The sequence below is a fragment of the Mus musculus genome, chromosome 15 (genome assembly GCF_000001635.26).
Source record: "Mus musculus strain C57BL/6J chromosome 15, GRCm38.p6 C57BL/6J".
NCBI classification, from domain to species: Eukaryota; Metazoa; Chordata; class Mammalia; order Rodentia; family Muridae; genus Mus; species Mus musculus.
The window spans coordinates 101,483,463-101,498,115 of record NC_000081.6 but is presented as its reverse complement, the minus strand read 5'-3'; the positions used below and the strand labels follow the sequence as shown (position 1 = coordinate 101,498,115).

General features: G+C 52.8%; 1 protein-coding gene across 1 annotated transcript; it reads left to right on the top strand.

Annotated features, from left to right (window-relative positions):
• Positions 1-6,603: 6,603 nt before the first annotated feature.
• Krt83 (keratin 83) lies at positions 6,604-12,986 on the top strand. The gene is made up of 9 exons (NM_001201323.1): positions 6,604-7,029; positions 8,324-8,532; positions 9,684-9,744; positions 9,871-9,966; positions 10,133-10,297; positions 10,521-10,646; positions 10,923-11,143; positions 12,103-12,134; positions 12,566-12,986. The coding sequence occupies exons 1-9, from the start codon at positions 6,667-6,669 to the stop codon at positions 12,730-12,732; spliced, it is 1,440 nt and encodes a 479-aa protein (NP_001188252.1). The 5' UTR covers positions 6,604-6,666; the 3' UTR covers positions 12,733-12,986.
• The last annotated feature ends 1,667 nt before the right edge of the window (positions 12,987-14,653 follow it).

Sequence of the window (14,653 nt, the reverse complement as noted above, 5' to 3'; positions counted from 1 at the left end):
CTGTATTCTATTCTATACTATACTATACTATACTAGTGGCTGGTCCCTCAGGGAGAAGGGATGCCTCAGCATGGGCCGTTGGAAGCACCCCCTTCCTCCACACCTGACTGCACAAACACCAAAACAAATTCCTTCTCTCTATCTTTTTATAAAACACAACAGCTCAGACTTCAAGAGAGGAAGAGTGAACCATCTCAGTTCCCACAGTTTACTGAAAACACTGGCTGGCCCAGCAGCACCCGGGTGGGGGGGGGGGGTTCATGTGCACCTGCGATCTTAAAACCCACCACGTGAAGGCCCAAGGAAAGCAGGGGGGGGGGGTCATAGGAGATACCTAAGTGGAGGCCCTTAAGGGACAGAGAGAAGGCCAAGGTCTGCCCACAAAGATGTGAAAAACAACTGATGGAGTGAAAATAGTGCCCTTGCTTTGGGCAATTCCTGAGGCATGAACAGAGGGGCATTAGGGACAGGAGAGAGCTGTTTCAGGTGGCAAAAACCCTTCCATGGACCTTTCCCTGCCTCCAGGAGCTCCCTAGCTACACGGCACCTCCACTCAACAGACGCAACCCCCACCCACACTCACACCCACACTGCAACCCCTTCCTTGCCCACCTTCATCCCTGTCCCATGCTTGTATCCTTGGAGAGAGGAGGGCAGGGAAGCTGTGTGAGTCACCAGTGACCTTTGGCAAGGCTGAATGGGATTCCCTCAATGTTTCCACTAGAGGGCTCCCTCATCTGGAGCCAGATCCCCTGAGCCAGTTCCCAAGGACACCATGGGGGAGGGGGGGCAGGGAGCCCTTTTCCTACAAGAAGCCCTCCCAGGTTGAGGAACATGGGAAGCAGCTTCTTCCAGCAATTCCCTATGTCATTTTTCTCCCCCAGTGGCATCCCTGCATGTTCTGACCTCCAGGGAATCAGCCTGGGGAATAAGAAGCCAGAAGCCATGCTGAACACACTTAACTCCAAACAGCTCAGGCTTCCCTCCTCCAGCCTATAACAGTCTTAGCTGCCCCCAATGCTTTTATAAGCTGTACTTCTACAGGACCCACGGGATACTCCAGGCTGGCCCCCAGCCTCTATAACTGGTCTCCTAGGCTCCTCCCCATCTAGTTGCCAGGTTTCCTTTAGATGTGGTAGAAAGCTAAGTGGATTGCTCTGTTCATCCTCTGCCTCAGGATGTCTATGTCGCCTTCCTTCTTCCTTCCTCTGTCTCCTCAGCCCACCAAAGGAACCCTTTGCAACATGTAGGATGCCTTCATCACTATGACGTAAGTGGTGGCGACAGAGCAGTATGTTTATTGCATCCGTGGAAATGGTCTGGCCCCCAGCTCCCACTCTGATCCCCAGTTAGTGCCCTGGTTCCCAGCTCCTGCTCTGGTCCCCCAGCTCCTGCACTGGTCCCCAGCTTGCACCCTGAGAGCTCTCGCCCTGGTCCCTAGTTTGTGCCCTGGTCCCCAGTTCCTGCTCTGGTCCCCAGCTCCTGCCCTGGCCTCCAGCTCCCCCTGTGATCCCCAGCTGCCATTGGGTCCCCAGCTCATGCCCTGATCCCCAACTCGTGCCTTGGTCTCAGTTCCTGTCATAGTTCCTATTCTGATCCCCATCTCGAGCCCTGGTCCCCAGTTCCCTCCCTGCCTTTCACATTGGCATCACCTTTGCCACATTACGTTCTGGTCACCTTCTACCTTCACATCTTCTGTCATGTCATGAATTTATCACCATGTCTGAATTTATCTTCTCTGGCCAATCTATGGTAGCTAAGTTCACTTCCAACTTCCTTCTTTAAAAACAATGTTACTGAGAATGACCTTCTCCTTGTAAGAGCGCTACAGTGGGATTGCTGGATGTATCGATTTGCTGGATGTGCCAATCCATATTATGTGGTAACGTTACTACAACAAAGTGCCTGAGGCTAGTTAGGGATAAACAAAAAGGTTTCAGCTCTCGTTATTTTGGAGACAGAAAGTCCAAACAGTATGGTAAACTCTGACTGGGCCCTTAAGGCTGCCTCACCGTGGGGGTATATCTTCGTGGGAGGAGCATACAATGGAGTTTGCTGATCCATCTAGGCTGGCTGGCCAGTGAGCTCTCAGAATGGCTATCACCTCCCAAAGACAGAAGTCACAGCTCTTTATATGGATGCTGGCAATTCCAAACTCAGGTCCTCATGTTTGCACAGCAAAAACTCTTCACTCACTGAGCTATCTCCCCAGGCCCTGATTTCTTTTCTTGTCTACAGATTCCAGTATGTTCCCGCACGCCCTTAAAAATGGGTGCTGTGGTTTGGTGTGAAATGACCCCTACGGACTGGTATTTACAAGGTTCAGGCCCTAGCTGGCAACACCGTAGTGGGCCTCAGATCTAGCTGGCCAGTGTAGGACAGTCAGGGTGGAGCTTATGGATATAACCTTGTCTGTTTCCATCCTGATCTCTGTTCTACCTGGACTGCTGCGATGGAGCAAGCAGAGTCCCAAGCTCCTGTTGTCATGGATACGAGCAGCTCCAGGACCACACCTTCCCCCATGGTGGACTGTGTCCTCTGGACAGTGATCAAAACAAATCTCTCCCTGTTGGGTTTTCCGGTGATGTATTATGGCATTGACAAGAAAAGCATCAGATTACCAATGAGCGTCTCGTCATTGGCATGGGCCCAGTTCATCCTCTTGATGCGATGTCATGCGAGCTCCACCACATAACCACTCAACTACAGCATTCTTGTGCTTTTCTGAAACGCTCTTCCATCCTTCCAAGCCTCAGGCTGCTGTGCCTCCTCCTCTGAGCTGCTGAGGCAGGTGCAGCTACCACACTGGCCTTGAAGGTCTGCTTGGCCAGTAACCATTTAACTGGGGCATATCTGAATACCGACCCCGCTGACCAGCTGGCTCCTAGAAGACAAACGGCTTGCAGTAAATTCCTCTTTGACCTGTAAGGGGTGTAGAAATTTGGCAATATGCAGGTGTCAGATGTGTGGCAGGGCCTACTGGCCTCCCTGTACTGTGGGTTTACAAGCAGAAGGTAAAACTGGAGAGGCCAACGTTGAAAGAAGAGGGGTCATAAAGATCTGAACCAGCCTTCTGGGGGTACGAGTGTGGGGGAGGATGCATCTCTGTACTTCACATACACAGGCTGGCTAGTTCATTATAGAGCCCAGGCAGCCACCACACCATTTTACAGCTGAAGAAAGAACCCTTAGAGACCTTTTACATCACATCCAATTCAGACCTCTGCATTTCATGACTTCCAGGCTCTCTGACTTCCCAGCAACAGCTTCCCCCAAAGAAATATTCTACAAGCAGCCAGGCACCAGACAGGTAGGCCCTGGATCAGGCAAGACCTTGGTCCCACAGGCCCACGTCGAACAACGTGTGTTAAGGAAACTGATGTGTACGGAGACCTTCTGACTAATGTTTGCCATGAGTGTGTTTCTCAAAATTCAATTAAGCAAGGACAGAAAATAAAAGCAAAGGCCGGTGGACATAGAGACACAGAGATAAGAAATGGCTAAGCCAGAGCACACTAAGTAAGAAACCAGGCATTCAGGCAGATTACAGCTAGAAAAACACAAGATAGCCAGGTGGGAGCCACTAGCCCAGAACAACAGGCAGGACTCAGAGGCCTTAAGCAGGGCCAACAGGTGGGCCAGGCAGGTGGGCCAAGCAGGTGGGATAGGCAGCTGGGATAGGCAGCTGGGGCAGGCAGCTGGGACAGGTCAGTTGCTGAGGACCCAGGCATCCAGCAGCAGGGACAGGCAGCTGGGATAGGCAGCTGGAACAGGCAGCTGAGACAAGTCACTCCCTGGGGACCCAGGCATCCAGCAACAGCCCAGGGCAGGCACAGAACACAGGCCTTATGACTGAATGGTAGTCTCAGAGCGTTTATAAGGCCTTGGTCAAGGCCATAACCAATCACAGCTGGAACCTGATGGGCAGAGCCAGCCTTGGTGAAGGAGAGAGATCTACAGCCCTCAATAGTTTCCTGTCTGTGTCTGTTTTCAGGGCTCCCTGGTTCCAGTGTCTTTGTTCTTTGGCACTTACACATGTGAACTCTAATTTGGGCTTTTTGAGGTAGCGATGGTCGCCTCATAAAGCCAGGGCTGTTTCTGCTGACCCAAGGTGTGGTACTTTGGCATCTTACTGGCCCATGACACCTTCCGTTTGCATGGCCTTGCTGGCTGCCTGCAACCAAGACCCAGTCATGCTGTAGGCATGGAGTTGGAATGGGGTGGCTTAGGCTGGGACCATTTACTCCTGTGACAGCAAAGTATGTGCTGGCTGTCATTCCAGCTTTACACATAAGGGACCAGAGCAGCCTGGACCCTGCGTGGCGGAGCTTGTGAGAAATCTTTGGTTGCAAATGATCCCTTGAATAGTCTACGCCACAAAGCTAGACAGGAATGAGCATCACCATGGCTCCTCAAGCTGAGGAGGTGTGTGTGTCTACACAGAGTCCCTCAGAGAAAGAACCCTCCTGATTCCAGCCCCAGGACTGGGACAGATGAGCTAGCCAGAGAACAATGGTGTTGTTACACAGCATCGAGGAAGAACTTCTGGAAAGACTCACCACCTTATACCCCTCCACACTTCAAGCAACCAGTGCCATGTGGATCCAGCCATTCTTGAGGCTCCCATACTGAGCAGGGGGGAGAAAGAGCTGGTGTTTTCTTGAGTTTCTGGCAGCAGTAAATCTGTAAAGGCTTAGAATGAAGAAGCAGTCAGTCAGTCTCTCCCTCCCTCCAGCAACTGCAGAAGTCCCACCTGCCCCAAGCCTCAAGGTCAAACCCATGGTGGGTCTTTCACACCAGAAGCCCCTATCCCACCACCCATGCCTTGGCCTCAAAACTGTGGGAACCCGAGTGTGGGGCCCAGAAGAGACCTTTCCTCTGTACCTCTGGCAGGCAAGCGTGGTCCAGCTTCCTGACAAGTCTCTAAAGCAGAGCACCTCCTCTTCATTACAGTGCTCCCTGTGGGGTGTGCCTGGCCCACACCCCACACACCCCAAGGAGGGAAGGGCAAAAGGTGAGGTGCTGGTGGGATGTGTGGAGGGCTATTTTTAGCTCATGCTTAAGCTTACTCAGGAAATGGTTCCATTAAAGCCGTCATCCTCAGAGGCCATCCAGAGACGTGTGCCTGGGAGGGTTTATGAGCTCAAACACCCAGGTTGGGGAATCCTCCCGGATGAGCCATCACGTGACCTAAAGTTAAGGATAAGGCCAAATTTAGAAAGCATGGCTTTAAGGACAGCCTTATCCCATTCAGCGAGTCCTCCGAGGGGAGGAATAGGTCCCATTCAGGACCCTGTGAGCCCACACAGTCTATTTCCTGTCTCCCAGTGGCTGCAGGCACACCGACTCAGTCACTGAGTTTACCTTGTCAGAGCCCCGTTGCAGAGCCAGGTCATTGAAAAAGATTCCTCTCGATTGCCGCTTCTCCATCATCCACTGGTCAAAACCTGGTCTCCCCAAGCTCTTTCCACACCACACTCCTCCAAAACCCCGGCTCTTGGCGGGATCCCCAGGGAGCAGCATTGTGGCTGTGGTGACAGCCAAAGTGACCCCCAGTGTGTTTTTCCTGGATGATGAGGAATGAGCAGGCAGTCTCAGGTCCAGAGCTAGACTATAGTATCTGGGCTCTTCTAATTCACCCCCTCTCTGTCCTTCTCAAACCCACCTTTAGCTCCTCTCCTGGAGTCTGGAGAGCTTGTTCTCATGGTCCAGATCCTATCAGCAATGACCTCTGAAAACTCAAAGCAAATCTGCCTCTAGAGCAGCGGTTCTTAACCCGTGGGCTGCAACCCCTTAAGGCGCTTATATCAGGTATTTACTTTACAATTCATAACTATAGCAGAATTATAGTTATGAAGTAGCAATGAAATGATTTTATGGTGGAGGGGGTCAACACAATGTGAGGAGAGGTATGGAAGGGCCGCCGCTTTAGGAAGGTTGAGACCCCCTGACCTAGATACCCGCTGACCTAGAGACCTGCTGACCTAGAGTCTATGCTGAGTATTCCAGCGTGCCTTGTCCTACATGCCAGCTTTTCTCCCTGCACTGGGAACCCAGAACACAGAGGCCAAACCCTGCTTCCACTCTAGATTCTGTACCCTCTGACCACTGCCCTCTCTCTCACCCCATCCTGGACAGGCTCTGTGAAAGAAGGGCCTGAGAAAGGCTGACCTTAACAATGAAGACAGAACCTCATCTCCCTGCCTTTTAGATAGGGAGAGACAAGGGGAGGGAGGTAGGGACATACTCCCTCACAGGATGGGGTAGAACCAGCCACTCTGCCCAAAGCCAGGCCAGATAGCCAGGCTCATAGCCCAGGTGTGAACCTTCCAGAAATGGGTTCAGAGAGAATGTTCCAAGAAATTCCCTTGCCCTTCTCTACCAGAGACCAAGGGAGGGGCAGAGACCAGGGCAAGCTTGTAAAGGACTTTGAAGATGAAACAGGCCTGTAGCCAAAGATTGTTGACACAGCCACACTAGGAGTTGGAGCTTAAGAGGCCAGGCGCTGCCAAGCCAATAAAACACAGCTATTGTCTCTTCTTGGCCCCTTTTATATGCCAGCAATTGCTAGCATATAAAAGGGCCTTCAATGACCCAGGGGACACACGGCCTCAGTTCCAAACACTGTCAACTTCTCTCCTCTTCGCGCGTGTCTTCTCCTCCACCATGACCTGTGGCTTTCGAACTGGAAACTTCAGCTGCGCCTCAGCCTGCGGGCCCCGGCCTGGCCGCTGCTGCATCTCTGCAGCTCCCTACAGGGGCATCTCCTGCTACCGAGGACTCTCAGGGGGCTTCGGCAGCCAGAGTGTCTGTGGGGCCTTCCGCTCCGGCTCCTGTGGACGCAGCTTCGGGTACCGATCTGGAGGCATCTGCGGGCCCAGCCCACCCTGCATCACCACCGTCTCTGTCAATGAGAGCCTGCTCACACCCCTGAACCTGGAGATCGACCCCAATGCTCAGTGTGTGAAGCATGAGGAGAAAGAGCAGATCAAGTGTCTCAACAGCAGGTTCGCGGCCTTCATCGACAAGGTGGGTGTCCTGGACCAGCCCCTTCCCGGAGCACATCATGTGCTCAGCCAAGGCTGGACAGTGAGGGGGAATCAGAGTGAAGGCCCATAGAGCCTCCAAGGCCAAAGGGAACACAGACAGGAAGCAGTACCTTTCAGTCTGGTGTGGAAAAAAAAAAAAACTGAAGGCACCCTCAGAACTCGGAGCAGAACCTACAGAGCCCAGGCCCGGCTTCTCCAATGTGCAAGACCATGTAGATGTTTGTGTAGGAAACAGGGTGTCCTAACCAAGTCAAGGTCAAAAATGGGGACTGCCTGGTGGCTTATCTCACAGAGCCTTTTGAATCCCATGTAACCACTGTGGCCAGTATGCTCTGTGCAAGCGACTGTATTTGAGCTCAGCACGCAGGCCTGCGCTATAGCCACAGCCCAGGTCCACAGGAGCCAGGATGGACTCAAACCTGCAGCTGTCTTCACAGAATCCAGACATCCACATGCAGCTGAGGCTTGAGTACAAGCTCCACGGAGAGAGCAGCTGGGGCCCTGGGGAGAGCTATCTAGAGCTGGCACACATGAGACACTAAAGGTAGCACAAGGTAGAACTTACTAAGTCCATGGAAAGGTCATTAAACACAGGCGTCGGAATCAGGGAGTGGACCAACCTGGTGGTGGGGAGACAGGGTCTACATGCAGCTTGGGCACCCTGATAGTCTGTAATAATGGTGGTGAGATACAACCCCTGCCAATCAACAGTCTCTCCCTGCAGTCAGCCATGTTCCTCGTCCTTCAATCCCACTCTTGAGCTCAGAAACACAAGGCAGCCCTGCACTTGGATCCCAGGTGCTCATTATTCTAATTGCGCTGTTGTTGCCGGGATCCAGTCATTTGCACTTGTTCACTTTTCAGAGTTTACAGTCTGCCTTCCTAAACGGGCTCACCGGTCCAGTCGCAGGCTGACCGTCACAGCTGCCCTGGCTGTGCTAGCTTCTTGAGGTAGAATGAATGCTTCTCTGCACCTTACTAACAGGTGCTTCAGCCACCCCATCCTGTGGAAGGCTGGGAGCTTTATCCAAAGTCACAGACTAAGAAGAGGCAGAGTCTGGACTGGGTTAAGTGCGTTCAGCGACACCAGGTGAACTGACTGAAGTTAGCTCTCAGGACGGAGTTCCAGGTTGCCACCTACCTTCAGCCCCAGTGTGGCGGTGAAGACATGTCAGCAAGGGAGGCCATGAGGCACACACACACACACACACACACACACACCTACCCTGTGATTCTGCAAGAGTATGTTCTCAGACGTTAACTCTGCATGGCAGGTGCGCTTCCTGGAGCAGCAGAACAAGCTGCTGGAGACCAAGTGGCAGTTCTACCAGAACCGCAAGTGCTGTGAGAGCAACATGGAGCCTCTGTTCGAGGGCTACATCGAGACGCTGAGGCGGGAGGCTGAGTGTGTGGAGGCCGACAGCGGGAGGCTGGCTGCTGAGCTCAACCATGCGCAGGAGTCCATGGAGGGCTACAAGAAGAGGTGAGGGCCACTGGGGAGTCTTGACAGGAGCTCCCTGGGTATAGACAAGCTGGCTTGTGCTTGGGGTCTCTGCCTGCCTAAGTCAGGAAGCCCAGCCCTGCCTTATCAATCAAGGAGCCCTCTCCCTGTCTTCCTTCAGGCACAGAATTCTTCACAAGGTTCTCACCGTCCCCCTCCCCTTCTCCACCCAGCTTTCCTAGTCTCCAGAACTAACCCTAAAGTCTCTGAATGTTGTTTGTAGGGTCTTTCCTCTACTCTCCTCCAACACTGCCACACACACCCTATAGACACAGCAGGATGCTACCAATCCAGCCAGCAGTGTGCATGGTCCCTGCCCTCGGGGAGTCTGCTGGGAGGCAAGCATGACATGGTCATGTATGGAGACAGTTCCATGTGACACAGGCATGAAGGATGGGCACCAGGCCTCAGGAAGCTTCTGCTCCTCCAAGAGACCACCCAGCCTTCTTCAGTAGCATGTTCTGTTACAGCCCCTGGCACCTAATCCTGTCTCTGAGCAGACCTTCCCTCAAGCTGGTCCCTTGGCTCAGTCCAAGAACAGATAATAGACAAGGTGCTGACTCAGAGAGAAGGATGAGAAAAAACAGCCATTCAGTCTCCTGAACCTTAGACATACACTCATATACATGCATGTTCACATATATGTGTGTACACACTCATACATATGTGTTCACAGACACATACTGTTCATATACATGTATATGCAGACACGTGTATGTCCACACACAAATGCATGTTCATATACACACTCATACATTTATGTTCAGATACATGCAGCATGCATACACATGCATGTTCACATACATGCATACATACTCATACATGCATGTTCATATACATGCACATGCACACACATGTATGTTCACATACCTGCATACACACTCTTACATGCATGTTCACATGCATGTTCACATGCATGCATACAAACACATGTGTGTGTGTTTGTATGTACGAATGCACAGCTTTCAAATGCCACTATACTATCTCTACTGTAAAGACCCAGTGTGCTCACAGGCCTGGGCCTGGAGTATGACCCCTCTAAGTTCCTCTAAGGAGGCCTAAGAGGCTTCAGGCTGCTCTGTGGGCTGGCTTCATGGCTGTTTGGATAAGGCCTCCTTTCTCTCCTGCCTCAGGTATGAAGAAGAAGTTGCACTCCGGGCCACAGCAGAGAATGAGTTTGTGGCTCTAAAGAAGGTGAGTGATTAAAGCTAGTCCCTGCCCAGTTCCACCCCACCCTGTCTTCCCAGCCTGCCACTCAGTGGCCAGATGCCTCCAGCCCAAGAGAGAGCTAGTGTCATGCCTCTCTGCAAACCCCAACAGGATGTGGACTGTGCCTACCTGCGCAAGTCAGATCTGGAGGCCAACGCAGAGGCTCTGACCCAAGAGACCGACTTCCTGAGGAGAATGTATGATGAGGTAAGGGCAGCAGCCAGGTGGAAGTCCAACAAGTAGTCTTTAGACAGTCATTCCGTGACTGTGAAGTCCTGTGTGGACCTGGGCAGGTCTGAGAGGTTGGCAGAGATGTGTGGGGTTAGGCTGAGCTTTCAAGAAGTTTTTGACTGCTGTCTCCCTCCTCCTGCAGGAGACCCGCATCCTCCATTCCCACATCTCAGACACATCTGTCATCGTCAAGATGGACAACAGCCGGGACCTGAACATGGACTGTGTCGTGGCTGAGATCAAGGCTCAGTATGATGACATTGCCAGCCGCAGCCGTGCTGAGGCCGAGTCCTGGTACCGCACCAAGGTGAGAGGTCAGGACATCTGTCCTTAGATGAGACAGTGGGAAGGACTCCAGGATCTATTGGAAAGGGCTTCTTGCACACCAAGAATCACAAGAAGATTGCACACAGCTCTAGGCTGAGGAGGCAGCCCAGCCTGACCACTGTGCATCTTGCACATCCATTGTGCTCACTGGGTTGATGTCACATCCTGGTCCTCATGGGCATCTCTGCTTCCCCAACCCCTAGTGTGAGGAGATGAAGGCCACAGTGATCCGGCATGGAGAGACTCTGCGCCGCACCAGAGAGGAGATCAATGAGCTGAACAGAATGATCCAGAGGCTGACTGCTGAGATCGAGAATGCCAAGTGCCAGGTATGTAAGGTTCAGCTGCTCTGGGACCAGAGAGACTGGATGTCTACTCAGTGCCACACAGCCAGCATGTGTCCTGCTTGGAGCTTACCATTTAGTCTCCCACCTATTTGCACAGCTGGGTTTCCTGATCATGCTCACTCAGGCTGACCCATGTGAACAAGGCAAGAGGCTGCTTCTAGAATGTTCCTGACTGTTGGGAAAGACTGGATAGCATGCTGGTGACAGACAGTGAGACCCAGGGACCCTTGGCTATCTCCACTTCTTTTGTGTTCCCAGAACACCAAGCTGGAGGCTGCTGTGACCCAATCTGAGCAGCAGGGAGAGGCTGCCCTTGCTGATGCCCGCTGCAAGCTGGCTGAGTTGGAGGGTGCCCTGCAGAAGGCTAAGCAGGACATGGCCTGCCTGCTCAAGGAGTACCAGGAGGTGATGAACTCCAAGCTGGGGCTGGACGTGGAGATCATCACCTACAGGCGCCTGCTGGAGGGCGAGGAGCAGAGGTGAGTCCTTCCCCCCACTCAACTATCTCAAAAACCTCTCTTGCTTAGCCTGCCTGCTCCCACCTTTTGCATGTCAATTTTAGCCCCCCAAAGCAACAGAAGTTAGAGACAATTTTTGGAGCTCAGTGCTCTTGAACTGGCCTTAAGTGGACTTAACACACAAGCCATTGTCGCTACAGGGCCAGAGCGCCCACCTCATAGGACCCTGCGAAAATTAGAACCAGTGTCCTACCTCTGGGCCAGAACTCCCTTGGGTCCTTACCCTTCGCTTTTATATGGTAGGCACCTTGCCTAGGGTTAGAGCTGCTGGCCAATGTCTGCCCCTGGCCTTTGTGCCCCAGAGGATACAGCCATTGCTCTGCATTGCTGTGACCATAGTGCCAGACAGAAGGACACAAGTGAAGGCTTTTCTTTGGCTCATAGTTCCAGAGCATCTGGGCCCATTGTAGCAAGAAGAGCAGGCAAGACAGTTCAGGACATGGTGAGGAGGTATGTTAAGCAACTGTTCACATGGTAGCTCACCAGACAAGAAGGAGCCAGAGTTTGGGTACAACACAGGAAGTCTCACTTCCCGTGACCTACTTTCTCCAGCTCGGCTTCACCTTGAAAGTTCCACAGCTTTCCCCAAACAGCACCAGCAGTCAGACAATCCCTTCAAAGCATCAGCCTGTTGGGGTCCTTCCCGCCTAAAGCCGAGCCTCCCCCTACCCAAGTCTGTCAGGGACTTGTTCAGGCTACACATGGCAGAGTCAGCTGGATGGAGGCAAATTAGAACGGAAGCAAGTCTGAAGTCTGCCCAGTGCTGTGCCCTGTGTGGTGTGCCACAGCCACCACAAAAGACACCTTTTTCTACGTGACACAAAGATAGACGTGAGCAGGAATTCGGCGCCTGAGGGAAAAACCCGATAACCTGTCTGTTCTGATGCCTTCTCTCTTCTCTCTGCCTTTCTTCCACACAGGCTGTGTGAAGGCGTGGGAGCTGTGAATGTCTGTAAGTATAATGAACCCTGAAAGGGAACCAGATTCAGACATCAGCAAAGATTTCCCTGGTGCACTGTGCAGACACTGAGCAAGCATCACTACTAACTCCAGTCTAGAGGGCTAGACTGCTCATGCAGAGAGACTGCGGTTAGTACCCAGGATGTCTAGGGTCAGAAAGATGTCACCCCAAGGGACCTCAGAGTCCCCTAATATAATGTCTGCCTTGTAGAAGTGAGGAAACTGAGTCCACAGAGGGGTTAAAGAACAGAAGTACATCCATAACTCGGGCCTCCTGGCTCCCAAGAGGAGGCTCCTCTACACAGCTTGCAAACTAAAACTGAGACTTTATTGTAGCATTCCTCAGAGGGCTGGAGCAAACGAATGGACCAAGGGAAGGTGGCTGGGGTGGCTTCAAGACTGACCCTGCCTTTGTTCTCACAGGTGTCAGCAGCTCCCGTGGTGGAGTTGTGTGCGGGGACCTCTGTGTGTCTGGCTCACGGCCTGTGACAGGCAGTGTCTGCAGTGCCCCATGCAGCGGGAATGTGGCAGTAAGCACTGGCCTGTGTGCGCCCTGTGGAAGCGGCCCTTGTCACCCGGGGAGGTGTTAGGAGACAAGAGGGAGCCAGGAAGTGGCCTGGACTACAAGGCTAAGCATGGTAGCTTCAAGGTCTGCTGCCCTTGTGTTCTGAGAATACATTCCCCATCCCCAGCAGCTGCCACTCCATTCAGCTACCTGCTGGCAAGGGGCTTGCTGCTGATAGATCAGCCTCCTGCCTCAGCTGCAGCCCTGGGAATACCCAGTGCTGTTTCCTGTGCCTCTGGCCTCTAGGCCCTGTTGTGCAATAAACTGTGCTGACTCTCAGAGTTGTGTAAGGTGTTGTGCTTTCTTGTGGTGGGTTCATAATGTCACCTAGGGGACATTGGCTTGGTGATAGGGCCTGATGACTGGAGCCACTGGGGCCTGTCTTTATGGTAGGTATCTGCAGGCTCGGCTCCCAAACAGAATTGCCTTCCCATTCTTACCAAGCAGAGCTCAAAGCACAGGTTTGCCTATGTCACACCCACTAGACCATGTGACTTTGGGGATGTGACCCAGTGTTGCCCACCAATTAAAGAGAGATGTGACCCCTGATACCTGTTTTCCCCAAACACACATCCTGTGTTCACTCCCAGTAGACCCCTCAATCAATCCCTGTGGTTCGTACAGTGAGACAGATAGGCTTCCTTCCTCCAACTCGCCCTGAAGGAAACCAGAGCCCATAGGCTCTGCTGAAAGGCAGAGTTGTGTGTGTGTGTGTGGTGTGTCCATCTGTCTGTGTCTGTGTCTGTGTGTGCCTGCTTGCTTGTCATCTGTCTATCTGTGTGACTGCCTGCCTGCTTGCCTGTTCACCTGCCTGCCGGCCTGCCTAACAGTCTGTCTACCTGCCTGCCTGTGCCTGTTAATGTCTGGCTAGCTGGCTAGCTGTGTCTATCTGTGTCTGTCTGCCTGCCTGCCTATTTGTGAATGTCTGGCTGACTCTCTGAACTGACTGCCTGCCTTCCTGCCTGTCTGCCTGTCTGTCTGCCTATTTGTGAATGTCTGGCTGGCTCTCTGCCTGCCTATCTATCTGTCTATCTGCCTGTCTGTTTGTCTGTCTGCCTACATGTCTGTCTCTGTCTGTTGGCTTGCCTGCCTGCCTGTCTGCCTGTCCACCTGTCTGTCTGTCTGCCTGCCAGTCTGTCTTTCTGTCCCTAGCCCTCTTCCATCCACACCCTACTTCCTTCTCCCACATATATGCTCCTTGCACCCTAACACCACACACACCCCAGGGCCACTTTGTGTTGCTCTGGACCCCATTCCTCATTGCCATTGCCAGCTCGGCGCCTTGGTCCCAGCACCCATCCCCCACACTAAGATGGTCACTCCGTTCCTCTTGAATTGACCTCACTGGTCCCTGGATACTCCAGCATAGAAGACCCAGAAAAGCTCTGACCCTAGGCTGGAGGAAACAGACTTTCAGTGTCCTCCATCCCCAGTCATCAACCACTGCTACTCTCCCTGCTTCTCCCCTTCCTCAGCCCCTGGCTCCTTCCCCACCCACCCACACACTCTTGAAAAACACCCCGCCCCTTCACTCTTTAGGCCTTAGGTCCTCTGGGACCCAGACCAAGCTCCCTGTCTCTCTCCCTCCTCCACTCCTTGGCTCTTAAGTTTCACATCTCCTGACTTACAGGCTCTCATTACTCCAGCAGGCATCAATCATTGGCTCATAGCCCTCACCCTGAATCCACACTTGAGCATTCAGGGCTCTTCTACCTTCACACCCTGAGCCTGGACACCACAGCAGTCTCCACCTTAGCTTCCACTTGAGGTCCTGACTGATGAAGCCTGAGGCCAGGCTCACTGGACCTCAGCAGCAGGTCCCATGCTGACCCCTGATCCCGTCCCACAGCCTTGACCCTTGAACCTTGCCTCTCCTGGCGTCTTCCTGACCCTCTTCCCACCTTCCTCCTCTCTACTTTGCAAAAAGCAGCACCCTTTGAAGCCAC

What these genes read in the sequence shown, in the direction of transcription:
- Krt83 (NM_001201323.1), top strand. Translation starts at nt 6,667, where the DNA reads ATGACCTGTGGCTTTCGAACTGGAAACTTCAGCTGCGCCTCAGCCTGC. An exon ending in TGAGGAGAATGTATGATGAG is followed by an intron (nt 9,967 to 10,132) that starts GTAAGGGCAGCA and finishes CTCCTCCTGCAG; the next exon opens with GAGACCCGCATCCTCCATTC. An exon ending in TCGAGAATGCCAAGTGCCAG is followed by an intron (nt 10,647 to 10,922) that starts GTATGTAAGGTT and finishes TTGTGTTCCCAG; the next exon opens with AACACCAAGCTGGAGGCTGC.